Genomic DNA, 21,723 nt, shown 5'->3' on the forward strand with positions numbered 1-21,723 from the left:
TCAAATCGACTGATTTGTCAGTTTTAGGTATAGAGCTAAAATTTAAATGAAAAATGTGTGCAAAATTATTTGCGATTGTATATGCTGTTAGTTAATGGAAAGTTAGAAAATGTCATGGATTCACATTTAATTAAAAGGGCTGCAGCAATTTAAAGTAGACAGATGGTCAATTGACTCTTATGGCAGTGTTAATCAATACTTCAAATTCATCAAATTTATTTACAATGCAACTAGTATCAGTGTACATGCAAGTATACATGCACATGTTCTTATTCTTAGTTATCCTAACACAGCCCATGTACTTACCTGTTCCATGATGACTCACAACAGGGCTTGAAATCCCCGACACCTTGCTTTTCTGCTGCATGTTCCAATAGAAGCAATGCAAGAATCGCTTTCATCTCTGCCTGGCTCTAGTTAATCTATGTATCCCTCCAAGCTGCTAGCAGTTTTCTGACCCACCAATCACTGCCTCGATATCATCAGCAAATATTCTTGCACCCCTTCTATTTAAGTGTATCCCATCCCTGTAAAAACAGTCTCTCCTGCTTTAACAAGCACACACCACGCTGAGAAAAATTCTACTCCATGAGCCTTGCACATTCTCTCCAAGGCTGAATTGATTGATGAGGCTCTCATCATGTACTCCCGCCTATCATGCCTGGGCAGAATTGCAGGCACTTTCAAATCCAATCCTAACTCTCGACTTTTTCCACTTCTCTGTACTTGTTAAGTAAGTGCTCAGATCTCATACTGTTAATATCATTACTGCCAATGTGTACAGCAATATCATCTTTTGTTGCCCTTAAAAGATGATATCTACTCTACAACATCATCAACTTTTTCCCCTGGCAGACATACCCTGGTCTTATTCCACCTATCCTTGCACAATGTATTTCCTGTTTCTCTGAAATAGTTGTCGACAATATCTGCCTCCTGTAGGACCAACATATTCTGCCGTGGGGATTGCCACTGTGTTGCCTGATGCACAAGTATATGCTCTGGGGTTGAGTTGGGCAGATGAGAGTTTGATGTGCCCCAATTTTAATTCCTTCGAGTGGATCCACCCTAATTCAGCCCTACTCTTCAAGTTCTCATAAACGCCCATCAGAACACCGAGACCTAATTTATTTGCACTCTCTGCACTGAACACATACACAAAGACCCCCCCCCCCATCTTGGCTGTATCATATGTTAAAATCAAGAAACTTAGTTATTATGATTAGTTGCATTATTAAATTATGAATGATAGTCCATACTGGTTAGTATGTAAGTCAGTATGCAAATTCGTATTTATTCTGTGCTATAAAAGTTATGTCTATTTTTAAATGAGTACCATGTGGATAATAGATATAGTTGCAACCACCTTTTGCACTGCATTGCTGTGCGTGAATAGTAACTTTTTCAGGGCTGAATTTATAAGCAGTACATGGCCCCTGAAGGAATGAGTTTTTTGAAAATTTTGTAAAAATGAAATATTTGTGCATAAATGCTCTTAAATATTAATATTCCCTTATTTTTCCTCATTTGCCCAAGCATGATCAAATAAGAATTTTTAAATCACAAAAAAATCATAAAAGACTCATAATTTCTTCCTTTTTTTTTTTTTTTTTTTTTTTTTTGATGTAATGCTATCTGCTATATCTATTTATATATCACTTATTCAATTTCAACAAATTTTGGATCTGAATTCAAGACAATTTTGGCTTTTTTAAGAAAAATAGGACAACAATAGCTGATAGAAGCAATTTGCCTTTAAATTGCCTTTTCCTCTTCACTCCACTTTTAGCTGAGTGGTCATGGCAAGTCACCTGACCCTCAAAAATGATGTCCAGCATTAACCATTAATCAATGATTGAAAATCTGAAATATTTTCTACCATCCTAAATATCATCAAACTTTTACTGATTAGTTTCTGAAGTGATTTTTTTTACAATTTTCTGATAGAAATTGTGCTCAAGAACCTGTCAGTTGACCCATCACTGTCTTTACAACTGTATGGCTTTTTGCTTGAAAAGTGGCATAGTACTGGACAGGTTCTGATGCCGTGTTTGTTTAGATTCAGGTTACTTGTTAAAATTTTTCTAATTCAATAAACATCTGAAAATAAATAAAATCAAAAACATTTTTTTGAAATTTTGAGTAGAATTAATATATTTTTTTGAAAATAAAAAGCATAAAACAACATAATTTAAAATTTTAATTTTTTATTAAAACTTTAAAAACTACATACAGTAAGTAGTGCAGTCTGTTAAGAAACGAAGAAATAATTGGCATTTAAGCAGAATTCAAAAACCCAAAACATTTTCAGAAATTAAAAATAAAGTTGAGTGTCTGTCAAGTGACCTGCCACTGTTTTTGCTACATTTTTTGGTACCCAACCTAAAATCTGTTTTTGTGCTACCCACCATCTACTAGAAACTGTACCTACAATTATATAGAAACACTGATTAGAGATAGCAGCACTTACTGGAAGATTTGTAACATACTTTGAAATGCCATTTTAAATTGCCTTTAAAAATGCATAATATACATACACATTCCTTGGGGCCTATGCACATAAAACATGTATATACGTATATACTCTGGAAGAAGTTAATAATATAGCAAAATGTTTTGTGTAGAATATAGCTGTAAGAATAATTTTTGCATATTGCTTTATTAGAATTTTTCTTGGTTACTAAATTTCTGCTTAATTTTTGATATATAATTATATATGTAACAAAAATACATAGTATCATTATATGCTATATTATATCCTACTTGTAATTTTATATATTCTTTTAGAAATATCAGCGACCTGTAGGATACTCCATTCAAATGTTACAGCATATTCCTTTAGTTGGAGGCAGGAGAGATATTCATCGGGCTCCTGTAAAGAATGGTTATGGAGAAATAACCGTATCTTTACATAGGTAAATATAGAAATATAATAAAACCATTGTAATTTCGATTGCTTATTTTTCACATGAATTTTTTTTATGCATAATGGAAATATTTTCTAAATGAGAAGTTAATGATAAAATTATGAACTATTTTCAGAATGGTTTCACACTCACTTTTTGAAGGAAGTACAATCAATCAGAAGGAAAAATTAAGACATTTTTATATTTAGATAGTGGAGCATAAATTTCTTATGTGGGCAGAAAAATTATGAAGCTGCCTGTTATTAAATATATATACAGTCCATTCCGGTTATTTGGAACACATCGGGACTAGTGCATTTTGGCCCGATTAAGCGGCTGCCCCAATTATTATCCGAAGTTTCACGTAAATAGTTAAAAATACAATGTATCCCCCCCTTTTTTTTTTTTACAATTGGTTCACTGTGCAATCAAATCACGTTATGACAAACTCAACATAGTAAAGTACCATTCACTATACGATGTACAGTAAGCGCCGGTCATTGTGACCACGTTTGTGAATTGAATTTTAATTTTATTAAACAGCGATTCTAATTAGCGAAAATAGGAGGAATATTATCCACAGGCTGTAAAAGCAAAGATATATTAAGCACAGATTTACCCTTTATTACCTTACCAATTAAAAAATTAAATGATACGTGATAATCGAAATAATTAATACGTACTGTAATATGTACGTACTAACTAGTTGACATTTCTGTTCACTGACATTTGTGGGTGGGGGTTAAAATTTAAAACAGTAAAAAGATAAGCAATCAATAACAAAGAACACGGCACACACAAATTGCAAGTAGCACGATACGCACAAGTGACAACGGAGTAACAAATTACGAAGCTGTAAAAATAGGAATGAAGAGAAGATCTGAAAATTAATTTTTTTATATGATTGAAGATTTCATGGAAGTGTAAACACATTTCACCATAACAACCCACAGAATTAGACTCACATCTGGTGAGTATGGGCTTGGCACACCCAGGGTCCTGAGCTGGATATCATCATTCTTCTCTTTCTTGGTGATTCCTTTCTACTTCTCTCTCTCTCTCTCTCTCTCTCTCTCTCCCTCTCTCTCTCTCTCTCTCTCTCAGGGTAACTTGGGAATTTTTTTTTCGCTGGTGCAGTATAAGCCTCAGGCTTCCTTGCACCATATGGCTAATAATAATAATAATAAATAATTCCAGCTGTCGGTATTATCACAAATTCAGTAAGATTGAGTTTGCTGTCCATTTATGATAGATTTCACTAACAGAAAATCCCAATAAACAGGTGACTGCTAATTCTTTTATGGTTGTGACCTACAGAATTTTGACCGAACCACGTGGTACCGTCGGAGACAATCGTAGGGTAATCTTCAGTGCTGCTGTCTCCTGCCCCGATTAAATGGCATGCTGTCCCAATTAAGCGAAGTAAACCCTGGCTATTTTCTCGATTGGTTTCTGTTTTTTAAGATTTGCCCCAAATAAACGGCTGCCCCGATTAACCGGTGGCCCAAATAACCAGAATCCACTGTATAAGCAAATAGAATATGGAATTGTATATGGCAATAGCATCAGAATATGAACAGATTTTGTGGTAACATTGCAGGGCTTTGTTGAAGGGAACCATGATTAACTTATATAATTAACTTTTATGTTGTTAGAGAGAATCTAGATGCAAAGAATAATTTTGGCGTAGTCTGTTTTAGACTTAAGTGAGACTTTTGTTTCACTTCACTTCTGCCTGTGGTTATTATTAATCTATTAGTATGTATATCCCCCCAATCTAGCAGTTAACCAACCCACCTAACACTGCCTCAATAGCATCAGCAAATATTCTTGCACCCTTTCTATTTAAGTGTATCCCATCCCTGTAGAAACAGTCTTTCCTGTTAAAGAAAAGGGGCTCACATCTGGTGAGTATGGGCTTGGCACACCCAGGGTCCTGAGCATCATTCAACTTGGTGATTCCTTTCTACTTCTGACTCTTGCTTTCTCTCTCTCTCTAAACTCCACCAAGCACTTAGTGCTGCTGTTCCAGGAGCCACTTCTGATTCAACTTCTTTGTACCAGGATATATCCAAACTCTACCGGATTCTAGTCTCATTCCTGAATAATGACACCAACTGTTTCACTAAGACAGCGGGTAATTATGTCCAGGAGCTATGGTCAAGTTTGGAGACCATTACTACTCAGTTGTTAATTGACAATGAAAAGCTGAAACAGTGAATGAAGAGCTGTGATCGAGGACCGCTGTGCTGGAGAAGGCGGTTGACATGTTTTCCAAGCTCCTTGTCACCATTGGTCCTGAAACCAGTTCCTCTGATAACCACAGATTCTCCAGCCCCTTGACTGAGGCCACCTCCTACGCAAGCGTCGTTCACACAGGACAAACCCTGACCGCTACTCAAGAAGGCAAAATACTGCAGACCCCCAGTTGCCGTAAGGAAACCACAGCACTTGCTGTTCTCAAGGGCCAACGAGACTTCAGAGCTTAAAATGAGCAATGCTATGAAAGAATTGGTCACCAAAACTCTGACTACAGAAGTATCAAAGTAAGATCACTGAGATATATCAGAAACCGGGGTGTCCTTCTGGAAACAGCTACACAAGAGGATTTGTCTAGTATCTCCACCTCCAACTCCCTGGCCACTGCAAGTATTGTCATTACCCCACCCTTGAAATCAAATCCCTTGCTACTGATTTATGACACCTCTAAAGACCTATCCAATGAGGCCTTTTTCACAAGAATCTTGCTGACTTTGGGTTCTCTTGGGAGGAAGTGAAATCTGAAACCACGGTAAGATTCGCCATTAAGGCCAAATCCAGTTTGACAGAGCACTGTGTTGTTAGTCTCTCTCTCTCTCTCCATGCCTCTACAAGTACCACCGAAGCAACCTCTTCCACCCTGGCATGCTCATGTCCCAGCATGTGACTTGTCCCTTAGAAATTGGGGAAAGTCGGACACTCCATCGTCGGTCTACCTGCAGCTTTATTCAGCACACCGAGCTGAACATTCTGACTTTGTGCCAGTTTACACTGACGGTTCAAAGTCAGAATCATATGTGGGATCTGCTGCTGTCTTTACAGACACTACTACATCGGAGCAGATTCCCTCTGAATGCAGCATATTTACTGCAGAGCTGCACGCTATAAAGTTAGCCTTGGATCACATTAGTGAATGCCAATACCAACGGTTCATTTTATATTCTGACTCTCTCAGTGTGTTACAGGCTTTAATATCCGTGAGGTATAATCCTCATCCGGTTCTGTCTAGCATTCAGCAGAAGATTCACTTCCTCTGAGAACGTGAATATGATATCCGCTTCTGCTGGATTCCCACCCACATTGGGATTAGGGGAAATGATTTGGCCGACACCGCAGCCAAATCAGCAATCCCTAATAATAATCGCTGCCTGTCAGTCCCCTATACAGACTACAGGCAAACAATACAGCAGAAGATACACTCCCAATGGCAGGATTTGTGGAATAGACAGACTGGGAATAAACTATATCGTATAAAGCCTGTAATTGAACCGTGGCAGTCTAGTCTGCTTAGGAATCATAAGGAGGAAGTTGTTCTTGCCCGGACCCGCATAAGACATAGTCATTTGACACATTCGTTTTTGCTGAGGGCTGATGACACTCCTATGTGTGAGTCCTGTGGCACAATTTTAACTTTTAGACACATTTTAATTGATTGTCCAGATTTTAGCAATATCCGTTTTACTGCCTTTAATTTTAACTGAGCCGTATACACTCAGTCAGATTTTATCTGACAATGACAATGTCTCTGCTATTTTTAGTTATTTTAAATCAATAAAGGTTTTTACTTGTATTTAATATTTACATGTTATTGTTATTTCTTTATTGATTTATTTTTTCTACATTTTATACCTTTGTTATTTTATATACTGACATGGTGACCTAAGTAATTAGGTCAGTGAAAATTTAAATTTTTTACATATGAGTTTGGCGCATTATAGCCTTAGGTGCTAATGTGCCAATAAAAACCAAACCAAACTTTACATATACATACTATCAACTGATAGAATCTTCCTTGGCTGCAGTGCACACAGATTCTGCCCATTCACAGTGGTGATAAAATGTTTTCTCTGCCTGGGTTATGGGCACACCTCCCAGAATTGTTCCCACAGCTCCTCCTCTCATGGACACATTAATGCTGGGTGTCCCCCACTGAGATGAAGAGCCTAGCTGCATAAACTGCAAAAGGCAAAGATGGGAACATAAACCAGGACATCTCCTGCCCAGAATATCAGAGCATTAGAACTAGTACGGCATAGAACCGCTAATGTTTAGTCCAACCAGCTCTACTCTTCGAGATGGTTCCATTGCTAGCCCCCTCCACTATACTGATAATTCCCCTTCTATACCTGGACCCCGGAGTCTAAAGATTATGCAAATCAATGGGCACAGGTCACTTACTGTGGCAGACGAAATCCACCTTGCTGCAGAGAGCCACTGTCGACATCATCTTGATTCAGGAGCCTTTTTGTCACTAGGACCCATTCATTCTCTTCTCTCTCTCTCTACAAAAATCACTGGGTATTCCATTCATACCCGCATTATTCAACCTGCCCAGGCAGATCCCAAAACATGCATTGTGGTGCTTAACAGAGATCTGGATGTCTTGGTCATTCAGGGACTCTGCAACCAGTTTGCAATATCCATCTAAGTCATATACTCTGAACAGTCTTTCTACCTGATGTTACTCTACTGCCCCTCCATCAGCAGATATCAATGACCCCCTTAACTTCTTGGAGTACGCCCTGGACTTCATTGGCCCTGAATCACTTCTCATAGCCACTGATGCCAATGCAAAACCACCATTCTGGTTCAGTTTAACTACCGACACCCGGGGAATGCTGGTTGAGGACTTCATCATCAGCAGGAACCTAACGATCCACAATCAGCCTAGTCAGTATACAACTTACAGCAGCTACATCGGAGAGTCAAACATTGATCTCACCATTTCCACAAGGAAACTTAACCCTCTAGTCCCCAATTGGGAAGTCATTCCCAACTGGACAGTTAGTGATCACAGAGTTATCCTGTTCTCCATAAACACCAATGAAAGTAGAATTCCAGACTTTGTCAGCTTTTCCATCAGAAATGTTGACTGGGAAGCTTTCGAAAGATCTATTGTCTCAGATTTCTCTCTCACGGATCCAACCCAGTACAGCGTCTGCACTGATAACGAATTACTTACCACCCTGCAGCAAGCTGTCCTGAAGGCCTCTTATAAATCTGCCAAGAAGAAAGTCTTCCGTTCTGCTATATGCCCTTGGTGGACTTGGGAACTCACCTTTCTTAGACAGTCCGTCCACTGAACTCGCTGATTTTACCAGCGATAGCATGACTGGCGAGCCCTAGAAGTAGCACAACTATACAGCGACTACATCGCTAAGAAAAATGATACACAAAGGCTATTGCAGCGAGGAAGAAGGCAACATGGTCTGACTTTGTCAGAGAATCTGGTACGACGAATCCGTGGGGCCTAGTCTACAAGATCATGCGGGACAAAACCTACACTCCGGAAATCTTCAGCACAGTGATTGCAGACCCCCGGGAGACTTCCAACTGGCACGACTCAGCCAATCACATCCTTGATAAGCTATTTCCACCAGACGACACTGCTCAGGACTTGTCTGAACATACTGCTATTAGTATAGCAAACAACAGCTATGAATCAGATGAAACCACAGAACCTTTCACCTTGGAAGAATTATCAGCATTTGTCCAAAATATTAACATCCAAAAATGTCCAGGATTAGATCTCATCGAATACAGTTTCATCCTCCATCTCCACAAGCTTCGGCTGTAGTATACAGGGTGTTTCAGTTAAACGTTTCAGAACTTCTAAGAGGGGTAGGGTACATCCTGACAACTCGAAATCATATAGCAATGTGGGGTCGGAAATGCTTTCCTGAAGCGGTGTTGTACACAGAAGCACCATAAAGAAAAGAGACCGTAAGTGAGAAATCGTTTTAATAATACATGAAAAGAAGCAAAAGGTACATGGATTAAAGTAAGTGTTCGAAGTTTCTTCCACGGGCACCCCTCATATCTCCGACGCATGGACATCCGAACATTCTGGAATACTCCAGGCGAATTTCGAATTTCTTCGGCAGCTACTGCGATTCTTGCAACCAGCTCCTCAGCATTGTCAACAGGGGTGTCATAAACTAGCGATTTCATATGACCCCAGAAATAAAAATCAAGACATGATAGGTCGGGTGACCGAGCAGGCCAACACACAGGACCACCACGTCCGATCCACTGTTGACCAAATGTGACATCCAGGTAGTTACGAACATCTCCGCTATAATGGGCAGGGGCTCCATCGTGTTGGAACCACATTGTCTGTTGCGTCGATGCAGAAATCTGTTCATCTCTCAAAAGTTGTGGCAATACTTGCTGCAGAAAGATCAAGTAGATAGGTCCGGTTAGACGACACGGTAACAGGTAAGGTCCGATGAGGTGATCTCCCATAATACCGGCCCATACATTGACCGAAAATCGAATCTGTGCTGCACGACGTCGTATTGCATGCGGGTTCTCGACCGCCCAGATATGGTCGTTATGCGTGTTGAAAATTCCTTCCCTTGTGAAGGATGCCTCATCGGAAAACAACACTTCAGCAGGAAAAAGGGGATTTGTAGCACATTTTCCAAGGTACCACTGTGCGAAAGCAATACGAGGTGCATAATCCTCCGGTTGCTGTGTCTGGACACGCTGCACGTGAAACGGATGCATGTCTTGTTCTCGGAGAATCCTCCAGACGCTGCAATGGGAAACCCCGACTGCGTTTGCTAGACTTCGTGTACTCGTTCTTGGATTCCCCTGTACATGCTGCAGCACATTCTGTTCGACGGCTGGAGTCCGTGCTGTTCTTACCCTGTCCCTGTCAGCTCTTTCAAATGAACCTCTCTCAGCTAACCTCTGGTGCAGTCTTGCAAAGAAATTATGACTGGGAATACGCCTCATCGGATATCGTTCCGCGTACAAACGCTGTGCGGCTGGCCCACTACAATTTGCAGCCCCGTACGCCAAATGCATATCGGCTAACTCTGCGTTCGTGTAATCATCCATCCTACTAACTTGGCGTTCTTGTTCAAGAAATTCGAAATTCACCTGGAGTATTCCAGAATGTTCGGATGTCCATGCGTCAGAGATATGAGGCGTGCATTGTAGCCCGTGGAAGAAACTTCGAACACTTACTTTAATCCATGTACCTTTTGCTTCTTTTCATGTATTATTAAAACGATTTCTCACTTATAGTCTCTTTTTTTTATGGTGCTTCTGTGTACAACACCGCTTCAGGAAAGCATTTCCGACCCCACATTGCTATATGATTTCGAGTTGTCAGGATGTACCCTACCCCTCTTAGAAGTTCTGAAACGTTTAACTGAAACACCCTGTATACTCTTACTGTACAGTGAATGTCTTCAGGAGGGATGTTTCCTGTGGACTGGAAGGTCTTGCTACTGAGACTCATTAAGAAGCTGCACAAAAACCTTACTGACTCACGCTCTCACCGTCCAATTGTGCTACTTGCAAATTTTGGCAAAATACTGGAGCACTTAGGACCACATCTCTCTTTCAAGCACAGAATCTACTCTCCCCTGCTAGTATGGATTCACTCCAGGATGTGAGGAGGTTCTCTTCGATCTAGTTCTGCACATAGAAAACTCTGAAGCAAAATATGAACTTGCCATCTTCATTGACTTCGAGGACACATTTGACACTGTCTGGTGGGGCAGTGCTCTGGCATGCCTCCAGACAGCCTCCCGTTCCAGCCATCTCTATAAACTTTTCCAAAGCTACTTTTCAGAATAGAACAGTAATTCTAAAGTCAAAATATCATCATGTCTCCAGGCCAATCACCCAGGTGTGCCCCCAGGGCTCAGTCCTGGGACCTCTCATGTGGAACATGATCCTACAAGACTGGCTTTCCCGCTCCTTTTCCAATACCAAGATTGATGCTTTTACGGACAATCTCATGATAGTGGTGTCTGGCCGCTCTCGCAAAGCCATAGAAGACAACACTAATCGGGTCAAGGACCCGATTAGCTTAAATAAACTACAGATAAATCCAAGCAAGATTAAAATGATGCTCTTTAAAAATATGCTGGACCTCAGGTGGCTAGCCTCCGCAAGTTAGTCACTGGGGGTACAACTTCCCATTGTCACACAGACCACTGTGCTAGGGGTGGTTCTTGATCATAAATTAAGCTTTCACCTCCACCTCATCCATCTCAGCTCCAAGGTGAAAAAATTTTCAGGCTCAATCATCAGAATCACCAGAACAAATGGGGCCTGTCCAAGTGGTCGCTTCAGCTGTACTATAAAGCCATCTTCCTTCCGATCGTGTCATATGCTGCAGGTGCTTGGTTCCACCGAGCTAGATTGGTAAAAATGATAGGCACATTAGGCTCTGTACAATGGACAATGCTTCTGGCTACCCATAGGGTATGCAGGACAGTATCCACTGCTGCTATCCAGGTCTTAGCTGGGACCCTTCACTGGACCTGTATGTAACCTTCCGTGGCCTGACCTTTAGAATCAACAATAAAATTCTGACAAAGATCTTGGACATTGAGCTAAACCTGGACACTGACCCTAAGGCAGAGAGAACACACTGCTATAATGAGATGATAAACATCTGGCAGACATGATGGGACACTTCCACCAAGGGAGCAGTCACAAGGAGGTTCCTGCCAGATGTGACTTTCCTCCTCCTCTAAGTGGCTCTCTCTCTCTCTCGACATCATTCCTAGTCATTGGGCATGGCTCATTGAACGAGAAGCTCTTCTAACTAGGCGTAATACTCCATAGACATTTGCTACTGCAGGGCCAAGGAGAATTGGTTCCACCTTCTCTTTGAGTGCACTCTCTACAAGGACCTGAGGCAAGACCTTACAAATACCATCCCTCTCACTGAAAATCAACTGGACATTCTGTTACAGACACCACAGAACCTGGCTGCCTTCCAGAACTTGATGCAAGTATTCACGGGCAGGAAAACCTCCTACAGAATAACACAGGCTGCGAATGGGGATCCCCAGACAGCAGCTTAAAAATTTTATTTTACTAATCTAAAATGTTTCATTATCTATATTTGTTTTTATTTTATTAATTATTTTTATTTATTTTTTTAAAAGTTAATTTTATTTATTTTATTTTATTTTTTTAAAAACTTTTCTCATTTTCTCTTCGTGCTCTGCACTAGCGTACTTTTTTTTTTCTCATCCCCTCCCTCTGCTCTCCACTAGTGTAGTCTCTCTCTCTCTCTCTCTCTCTCTCTCTCTCTCTCTCTCTCTCTCTCTCTCTTTTTTTTTTTTTTTTTAATTACACCACGGGATTTTTTTTTTTTTCTCTTCCTCTGGAATGGCCCCAAGAGGAACCTGGCCCACTTTTTTGACAACTTTTGACAACATTCTGTTGAGTCAGAGTCTCTTTTGAGACAGTACATGTTTTACTGGGACTGGGACCTTCCCGTGATGTGGATGATTATCCAGAATCCTCTGTCCAGGTGACTGATGCTTCTGAGTAGCTAAGTGGCCAGACACAACAATAGAACACATATAATACACACATAAATACGTGTCTCTCTCTCTCTCTCTCTCTCTTTCAGGGTAACTCGGTAATTTTTTTTTGTCTGGTGCAGCATAACTCAGGCTTCCTTGCACCAAATGGTTTATAATGATAATAATAATAACAAGCACATGCTGATAAAAATTCTACCCCATGAGCCTTGCACAATCTCTCCAGGGCTGAATTGATTGACACGGCTATTATCATCTGCTCATTCCTATCATGTCTGGGCATAATTGCAGACACTTTCAAATTTAACCTAACCCACAACTTTTTCTCAACATTGCTCTGTACTTGTTAAGTCCTCAGATCTCCTACTCTTAATGCCATTAGTGCTAACATGTACAGCAATATCCCCTTTTGTGCCCTTAAAAGATGGCATCTGCTTTATTCGTTATTATTATTAGCCATATGGTGCAAGGAAGCCTGAGGCTTATGCTGCACCAGCAAAAAAAAAAATTCCCCAGTTACCCTAAAAGAGCAAGAGAGAGAGTCAGAAGTAGAGAGGAATCACCAAGAAAGAGAAGAATGATGATATCCAGCTCAGGACCCTGGGGGTCTTCATCCGCTTTTGCCTCTGGCAGACATACTCTGGTCTTATTCCACGTATCTTTTTGCATAATATATTTTTCGTTTCCCTGAAAAAGTCACCAACAATAGCTACCTCTTATGGAACCATTGTGTTCTGCTTGGAGGGATGATGATGCTGCTGCTGCTGCTGTGTTGCCCGATGCACACATGCAAGCTCTGGTGTTGAGGTGGGAATCTGAACGAGCTTTATGGGCTTCCCAACTTAATTTGTTTAAGGGCATCTACTCAGTTCCTCAAGCTCACATAAACACCCATCAGAATGCTGATTTCACACCTAATATCCTCACATTGTACTCTTTACATTGTACACACACACACACACACACACACACACACACACACACACACACACACACACACACACACACACACACACACACACACATCCCCTTGATGGTATCATCCCCATTCCAGACAGATCCGTAAACATCAAACAAGCAGTACGTCTCATGAGGCCATGATTCAGAAGAAAACCACCGCCACCCTCCTCAATCCATAGCACTTTTGCTATTTGAGCCTTTTCCTTTGCTGTTCTTGTCTGAGACATGATTTCTGTTCAAAATCAATTTAATCGGGAATACTACACTAAAATAATATACTTAATTGCAATGATAACACTGTGCACCAGTTATGCAGTATTTTTACTGCATAATTGGTGCACAGATAGCATAATAATACATATTATGCTATCAAGCTTATGTTATTCTTCTCTTCTTCTTTTTTCTGTTCTGTCCAGTGTTAGGCCTTGTGACCTGTTATGATCTCTCTCCATCTTTGTGACCTGTTATGATCTCTCTCCATCTTTGCAGGGGTTTGTTTCTGTCTCTTTCTCCGGGGTTCATAGTTTAGAATCTCTTTCGGATAGTGTCCGCCCTCCATTTTTTCTACATGCTGGATCCATCTGTTTCTGCATGAGTCAAGGATGTCTTGATTTCTTTTTAAGTCAAGTCTGGTATAGCCTCTGCATAGATTCTGCACACAAAGCTCATTTCTGCACCAGTCAACCTCCTCGTATCCTCTTTGTTAATTGTCCATGCTTCGGAGCCATAGGTTAGGATTGGTCTGGTTAGGGTGTTATGTATTCGTTTCCTCGTTTTCTTATGCACCAGATTAGATTTGAAAATATGATTTATGGTTTTAGTAAATCCTATGTAATTATTTATTTTTTGCTCAATATCTTTTTCTTTTTTTCATCGGACAGATGGTATCCTAGGTATTTGAAAGTACTTGTTCAATAATATTATTGTCAATGCAGATCTTGCTTCTTATTGGATTTCTTCCTTTAAATGCCATCACTTTTGTCTTTGAAGTTGAAATTTCAATATTAAATGATTTTGCTGTTTTGGTTAACGAGAAGATGGCTTTCTGCAATGAGTTCTAATTTTCTTCTATTAGAACCTGGTCATCTGCAAAAAGCAATGGGTCCATTCTTGCTTTGTGGCTAATTTCAATGCCTGTCTTGGAGATTTTTCTCCATTCTCTTATCATATGATTTATGTATATGTTGAATAGAAGTAGGAACAGTCCACATCCCTGTTGTACCCCTGTATTTATTGTCTCCAAATCAGTTGTTTGATTCAGTTTTAATTTTTATTCTGTTATTTTTTATAGATATTGAGGATGGCCTCTATCAACTGGTTTGGTATATTGTATTCTTTTAAGATTCAAATAGTTTTGTTTGGTTCACCCTGTCAAAGGCTTTTTTGTAATCTATGAATAAGAGATGGGTTTCCAAATAAACTCTCTTCTTTTTTCTATCAGGAGTTTGAGTGTGAAGTAAACGTCCACGCATGATTTTCCCCTCCTGAACCCATTTTGTTCTTCTCCAAGGATGTTTTTGCATTATTTACTAAGTTTCAGTTTTAAAAGGCTTGAGTATATTTTATATTCCAGACTGACTTCTCTGTAGTTATTGCAGTCATTTATATTGCCTTTTTTTGAAATTGGCACTACAAGGGCATTTTTTGAGCTATCTGGTGGCAGGTGGCCTGCAAAAATCATATTCATCAGTTTAAGTAGTTTCATTTCAAAATTTTTTTTCTTAACATTTGACATTGTGAACTTTGTCAAATGGTGTGAACCATTTGATGTGGTTCACCATGTGGGTGAGTGCTGTCTTGCCTGAAGATGGTATATCAACAAAATACTTTGATCTATTGTACTGTCTTAGCACCTGGTAGGTGTGCTAGGAAGGGCAGTACAATAGGTCACAGTATGTTGTTAATATACCTGTGGGCTGTTAAACCTCCTGGGACTAGCTGAATGGATCCCATAAGTTACAAGTCCTCCTGAGACTTGTAACTTATAGGATCCATGCCATGACGTTTGCTTCCCCTTGCTGTGCAGCATTCACAATCTGTGGATGGTTTAGACCTCTTGCCATATCTTTGCCATACAGAATTGTAGTTATCATCTCAAAATGAAATAGAATTCATCACTGAAGGCCATGAAATGCTATCCACAAATCTCGGCTGTTCTATCCTGACACCACTTGAAGCATGTTCACCAAAGCTGGGCAATCAGCATAATGGGAAATATGATGTTATTTCCCTGTTTGCATGTATTCCTATTTTGTTTGGAGTTCAATGTGTTAGAAGGGCTTTGGAAAAGGATGAGGCTTTAAATACCAGGTCTTTGTTAAGTATTAATGATATTTGTGAAGGTGTAGAGTTATGCCTGTCCAGTACCACCTTGGTCTTTCAAGACGTTATGTATAGACAGGTTCATAGCACGGCCATGGGTTCCCCCATTAGCGCTGTTGTGGCTAACTTAGCTATGGAAGAATTGGAAATTAGGATCTTTGACGGTTTGGAAGTTCACATACGTAAATGGAAAAGATACGTGGATGTTACTTTTACCATCATACAGAAGGGGACGGAAGATCAAATTCTCATTGTGCTTAACAGCTTCTCCCCTTTCATTCAATTTACCTCGGAGGTGGAGGCAGAGGGATCCCTCCCGTTTCTTGATGTGTTGGTGATCAGAGAAGGTTGTAGGCTTAAGACTAATGTTTTCAGGAAACCCATGTGCCGGGGACAATACACCCATTATAGCTCGGCACAAACCAGCCAACACAAGAACAGTGTAGTTAAGGCCCTAATAGATAGGGTTGGGTCCCACTGCAGTACCCCCGAGGATAAAGAGAGAGAAATTATTAGAGTCACAGCAGACCTCAAGAAATGTGGCTATCCCCAGAGGATTGTGGATAAATTCATTAGAGGGGTAGAGTCCACGCGTAGTGAGTCGCCTGCCCCTGTGATCACTGTATACATTCCTTACTATCCGGGCTTTACTGAACGCATTGCACATTTGGTCCGTGGGTTCCAGATACGCTGTGTGTAGCTTCCGGGATGGAGGTTGCACACAATGATATCACAAGTTAAAGACCCCACATCAAAAGAAGTTAGTAGTGGGGTGGTATATGAAATTAAGTGCCCGGATTGTGGGGTTTGTTATGTTGGTGAGACGGGGCGACGACTCAAAGAACGTCTGGGTGAGCACATGAATGCTATAAGAACAGCAAATTATGCAAAGTCTGCTGTGGCGGAGCATTTTTGGGAGAAGCAGCACCTGATCTCCCCTAAAGCTGCAGTCATCACTGACTGGACTCATGGGTCTCAAGCCATAAATGGCTTGAGAGCCTGCGCATCAGGGCAGCTAGTGGTAACACCATCAACAGGGATAGGGGTGTATGTATCCCCTCCTTGAAGCCATCGTTCTTGAACAAGATGATCAGTTTTTATTGGCACGCTCCTGAGCCATTTCCGGTTCCAGTGTGCAGGTGGGAAATTCCAACCATATTCCTGTGGAACCACATGAAGAGTGCCGTGAGCCTGCTATTTAAGGATATTGTCATACAGCAGAAGTAAACTGTTGAGAAAGGAGTCTGTTGTCTCCGAAAGCTTTTCTCTTCGAGAAAAAATTTTTAGTGCTTTAATTTCTATTATATTTTATTATTATTTTAACTTCCATTTTAGTCATATTTTAACCATCATTTCATTTTTTTTAACCATCATTTCATATTTATTGTAAATAAATCTGTTTTTATCAGTTTTATCTAATTCGTGTATTTTAGTCTGCAGTAAAACTTACAATTTCTGGTTGGTGAGAAGTATAATTTTTCAACATGAATTTTCCCAACCTTGTAGGCCTGTTTGGAGACATTCTTTCTCTTGCTTAGACTACACACATGAGGGGGCATAAATTCAAATTGAAGTAGGATGGTTACAGGATGGATGTGCAGAAGTTTTCTTTCAGTTAGCAGGTGGTCTAATTGTTAGAACAGACTTCTATATGTTGTCATAGAGGCATGTAATTTGAATAAATTCAAGGAAGGACTAGACAAATTATTGGATGGGATTTAATGGTGATATGGGAAGGTGTTTTTGCTAATGCTTTATAATCTTGCTTTCTTTCATCATTTGCCACTACTTATACTACTTCTGAATCATGTTCAACCTGTTAGGCAAAAGTCTAAATCTCCCTAATAGAAATCCAAAATGGAAGTTTTGAGAAAGCAGATTGGACTAAATATAAAACCCCGGCAACACAGGATTTGCATACAGTTGTTCAATAGTCTTCAAACAAAGGGTTACATATATTACAAAGAAATGCAAATAATGCCATACTAAAAGCATCAACAGAACTACCAGTACACACAAAAACTTGGTGGATGATGACTGCCTTGTAGAGAAAAGGGAACAAAATAAAACTTGGAACAACTTCCTCTGCAACCCAACCTTTTTCAGTGCAAATGAGCATGAGCCAGACACATTAGAAGGACAAGCCAAATGACTTCTTGAGTATGTTTTGCCCCAGCAATAAATAACAACACCACTTCCCAACAATCCAGAAAGCCATCAGGAAAATAAGTGGTAGATATCACAATAACTCTATTCCAGTTATAAATTGATAGTGTCAGAACGTTGCTGAATTACCACAAATTACAAATGTACTTGGGAGATCTTTGAGATGGTCTCATCAACAGCATCTATCGCCAAAAATATTCCGAGACGTAAAGCAGAAATAGAAAAGCATGAGCTAAACTTTCACTCAAATAGAGATGAAAGATATAATCAACCTTTTACGTTGCATGAGTTAAAACAGAATGCCATCAATATATGGACCTAGAGTTGTTGGACCAGACAGCATTCATTACTTGAAGATCAAACAACTGAACAAAAGTTCGTTGTAATCACTTATACTCCTCTGCAATAAATCTATACAGACAACTGCTTTCCATAACAATGGCACTATTCTGCTGTTCTTGCTTTCTTGAAACCGGAAAAGACCCTACCAGTCTGATTCACTACAGACCCATTGCTTTAATCAGCTGCTTGTGCAAGATTTTTGCACAAGACTTATGTGCTATAGAAAATTATAACCTGCTGATTATCCTATTCTGGATTATGCATCCAGAATGGGATCAGATGAAATAAACCACATTAGATATTTTGGTAAAATTGAAATCAATACAAAATGCTTTCCTTCGATCAGAATACAGGTAGCCCTCAATTTACGTTGGGATTAGGTTCCTGGGGAAACAGGCGCAAATGGAACCCTTTATATAATGAAGTCAATCGGAAATCATAGGGTTAGGTTCCGGGCACCAAAAATTTTACCTACCACTTTGCAACGATTGTTTTATTTTATTAGCATTCTTCATAGTTGTAGTAATAGTCAATGGAGGCATATTCATAGCCCTACACAATTAGGGCGGCTTTCACCAGATTCCATCCTCCGAATATTGCACTAGGATTCAATGAACTACTTTTACCAGACATGGCATCTCTTTATTCTATTAAATCAAAAACTTTATAACATGATTGGCAAAAACTGCACACGACTATCACTATTATTATTTAATTTATTAATAGCACAATTAATAAAAAAATGTTAGCATAATAAATTTCCAACACGTGTAAATAGCGTAAACAACAACAACCAACTGAATGCTTCACCGCATTGACCTTTACCACCCACATCCGCGAGTTTCTATACTTTGAGGGCAGGAATCTTTAGACTCATCTCTGATACGGATGCACTAATTGCTGATTGGTTCAGATTGTCCTAAATCACATGAACAGTGTATGATACATAGCACAGTATGATGCTGATAAATTTTGTCTGACAATTTTAAATTTTCAATTTATAAAAAAATTGCAAAAATAAATAAATAAAAATGCTGTTGTGGTCATTGATCGGCACAAATCGGACCAGTGCAAAACGAGGGCTACCTGTGTGTTTTTGATATGAGCAAAGCCTATTTGACATTACCTAGAAGTATGGAATTCTTAACTAGTTATACTGACAGGGATTATGTTGTCACCTGCCCATCATTATTCAGAACTTCCTATACCACACTTTTCAAGTGCACTTTAAAACAAAACAGTATTAGCCATAGCTTTCCTACAGGATGACCGTGTCCCTCGTGGTTGGTACTGAGCCCTACTCCATTTGTATTTGATATAAACCATATAGGAAAAAACTACCAAGCACAGTGGACGCAGCGATGTTCATTGATGATCTAAGCATCTCCTTCACTCCCAATACATGTGGATGATAAAGAGGTGGCTACAATATGCCATCAACAAAGTTAGCTCATGGTTGCAAGCAAATTGATTCAAATTATCCTCTCAAAAAAAAAAAAAAAAAAAAACTGGGTACAGCTATTTCTGTTGTTACCATAATCTCCATTCAGATCCTGAATTGATGCTGGACAGTCAGCCATTTCTAGTACATGAACATTTTCAGTTTTTAGGAATCATACTTGATCACAAACTGACCTTACTAGAATGCATTAAACAACTCAAAACTGCCTATCTGCCTGAAAAAGCTAAAATTCTTAAGGTCCTCTCATCACCAAGTGGGAAGTTTATTGCCTCACTCTAATCTGATTATACAGGGTGATTCACTACCAGTGCGACAAACTTGCAGGAGGTGTAGGGGCCACAAAGACGAATCGGAATCACATAGCATTGCAGAGTCCGAAATGCCTTCGTCATGCGGTAGAGGACGTTGAATGGGAGGTCGCATGAACAGCGATCCCGCTGGAAGTCAGCATTTGCGAACCGGTTCCCGAGGCAGTAGGATGGACGAGTATTCAAACGTTGAACTGGCCAACATGCACCTCGCGTATGGAGCTGCGGACTGTAACGGGCGCGCCGCTCTGCACTTGTACCAGGAACATTTCCCGCACAGGCGTGCTTCTCATCATATGATTTTTGCACGTGTGCACAGAAGGTTACGTGAGACTGGTTGTTTCACGAGAGGTACCATGAATCGAGAGCGAATGACGAGGACACCAGACAATGAGGAGAATGTCCTACGTCTTGCAGAAGGCAATCCGAGTACGAGTACTCGAGCGTTAGGCCAATGATTGGGTATTTCCCAATCCACTGTATGGAGGATACTGTCAACAAACCAAATGAGTTCATACCATCTGCAACGCGTCCAATCATTGGAGCCTGCGGATTATCCACTCCGGAGGACTTTTGCTACTTGGTTTCTTCAACAGAAACGGTTCGCAAATGCTGACTTCCAGCGGGATCGCTGTTCACATGACCTCCCGTTCAACGTCCTCTACCGCATGACTAAGGCATTTCGGACCCTGCAATGCTATGTGATGCCGATTCGTCTTTGTGCCCCCTACACCTCCTGCAAGTTTGTCGCACTGGTAGTGAATCACCCTGTATACATCTTGAATGCATTAAGAAACTTTCTAGACGCATCTCACTCTGTTCTCAGACAAATCATAAGAGTCTATATCTCTCTCCTCACCAGACACAGAAAAGAGCTATGTTTCTACTGTACTGTGGAACATGTTGGAATCTTAGGCAACAAAGTTGCTGATAATGCTGCCTAGTCAGTTCCCACACCACAAAATCATGGAGAGAAGATACTATATGAAGACTTTAAACACATAACAAAACAGTTGCAAACATCTGTGGCAACTAACATGGCAAGATAAGTTTAAATTAACAACAAACTACGGTGTATCAGACCTGTTCTCCAGCCATGGCTCTCAAGCTCCCATTTGAACCAATCAGGCAAGCAGTCAGACTGGCTCAGCTACAAATAGGGAATATGCATGCCACTCATTCTTATCTGCTCAGAGCTGAAAAACCTCCACTATGTCATACATATAATATGATACTTACTATCCATCACATTCCAGTGGACTGTCCATCATATAAACATGCATGCCAAGCAGAATTCTCTAATCCACACCACAAAATTTTCCCATGATCTCATCACTCCTGGGTAGTCAAACTAAAGCTGAAAAATTCTTCTCTTATCTGAAATGAATTGGCATATATATAACCATCTATGATTAGTATCTGGAGCACAGTACACATTTTTTACCACATTTGTAATCACTGCTAACCTCACTCCATATATATGACACGCCATAGCTGCTGATGCACTAGGAAAACCATTAAACAAACAGAGATGGTGGACCTGACAAGTTCTTAAATGCAATTTTTGTATGAAAACCATAAAAAAATCACTTCAGAAACTATTGCAGTAAAAGTTTGACTACGTTTAGGAAGGCAGAAAATATTTCAGATTTTTAATCATTGATTAACTGTTAATAAGGGAATGTTACTTTTCAGGG

At 40.1% G+C, this 21,723-nt stretch overlaps 1 protein-coding gene across 2 annotated transcripts in view; it reads left to right on the forward strand.

The window, feature by feature from the left end:
- Nucleotides 1-21,723, forward strand: part of TBC1D5 (TBC1 domain family member 5) — a 416,292-nt gene that overhangs the window by 289,220 nt on the left and 105,349 nt on the right. For both annotated transcript variants that reach the window (XM_090379490.1, XM_090379491.1), the window contains exon 16: nt 2,788-2,915. In XM_090379490.1, the coding sequence (XP_090235616.1) occupies nt 2,788-2,915 (128 nt within the window). The remainder of the gene's footprint in view (nt 1-2,787; nt 2,916-21,723) is intronic.

The sequence above is a fragment of the Mastigoproctus giganteus genome, chromosome 8 (assembly GCF_048544385.1).
Source record: "Mastigoproctus giganteus isolate SK-2022 chromosome 8, ASM4854438v1, whole genome shotgun sequence".
Taxonomy (NCBI): Eukaryota; Metazoa; Arthropoda; class Arachnida; order Uropygi; family Thelyphonidae; genus Mastigoproctus; species Mastigoproctus giganteus.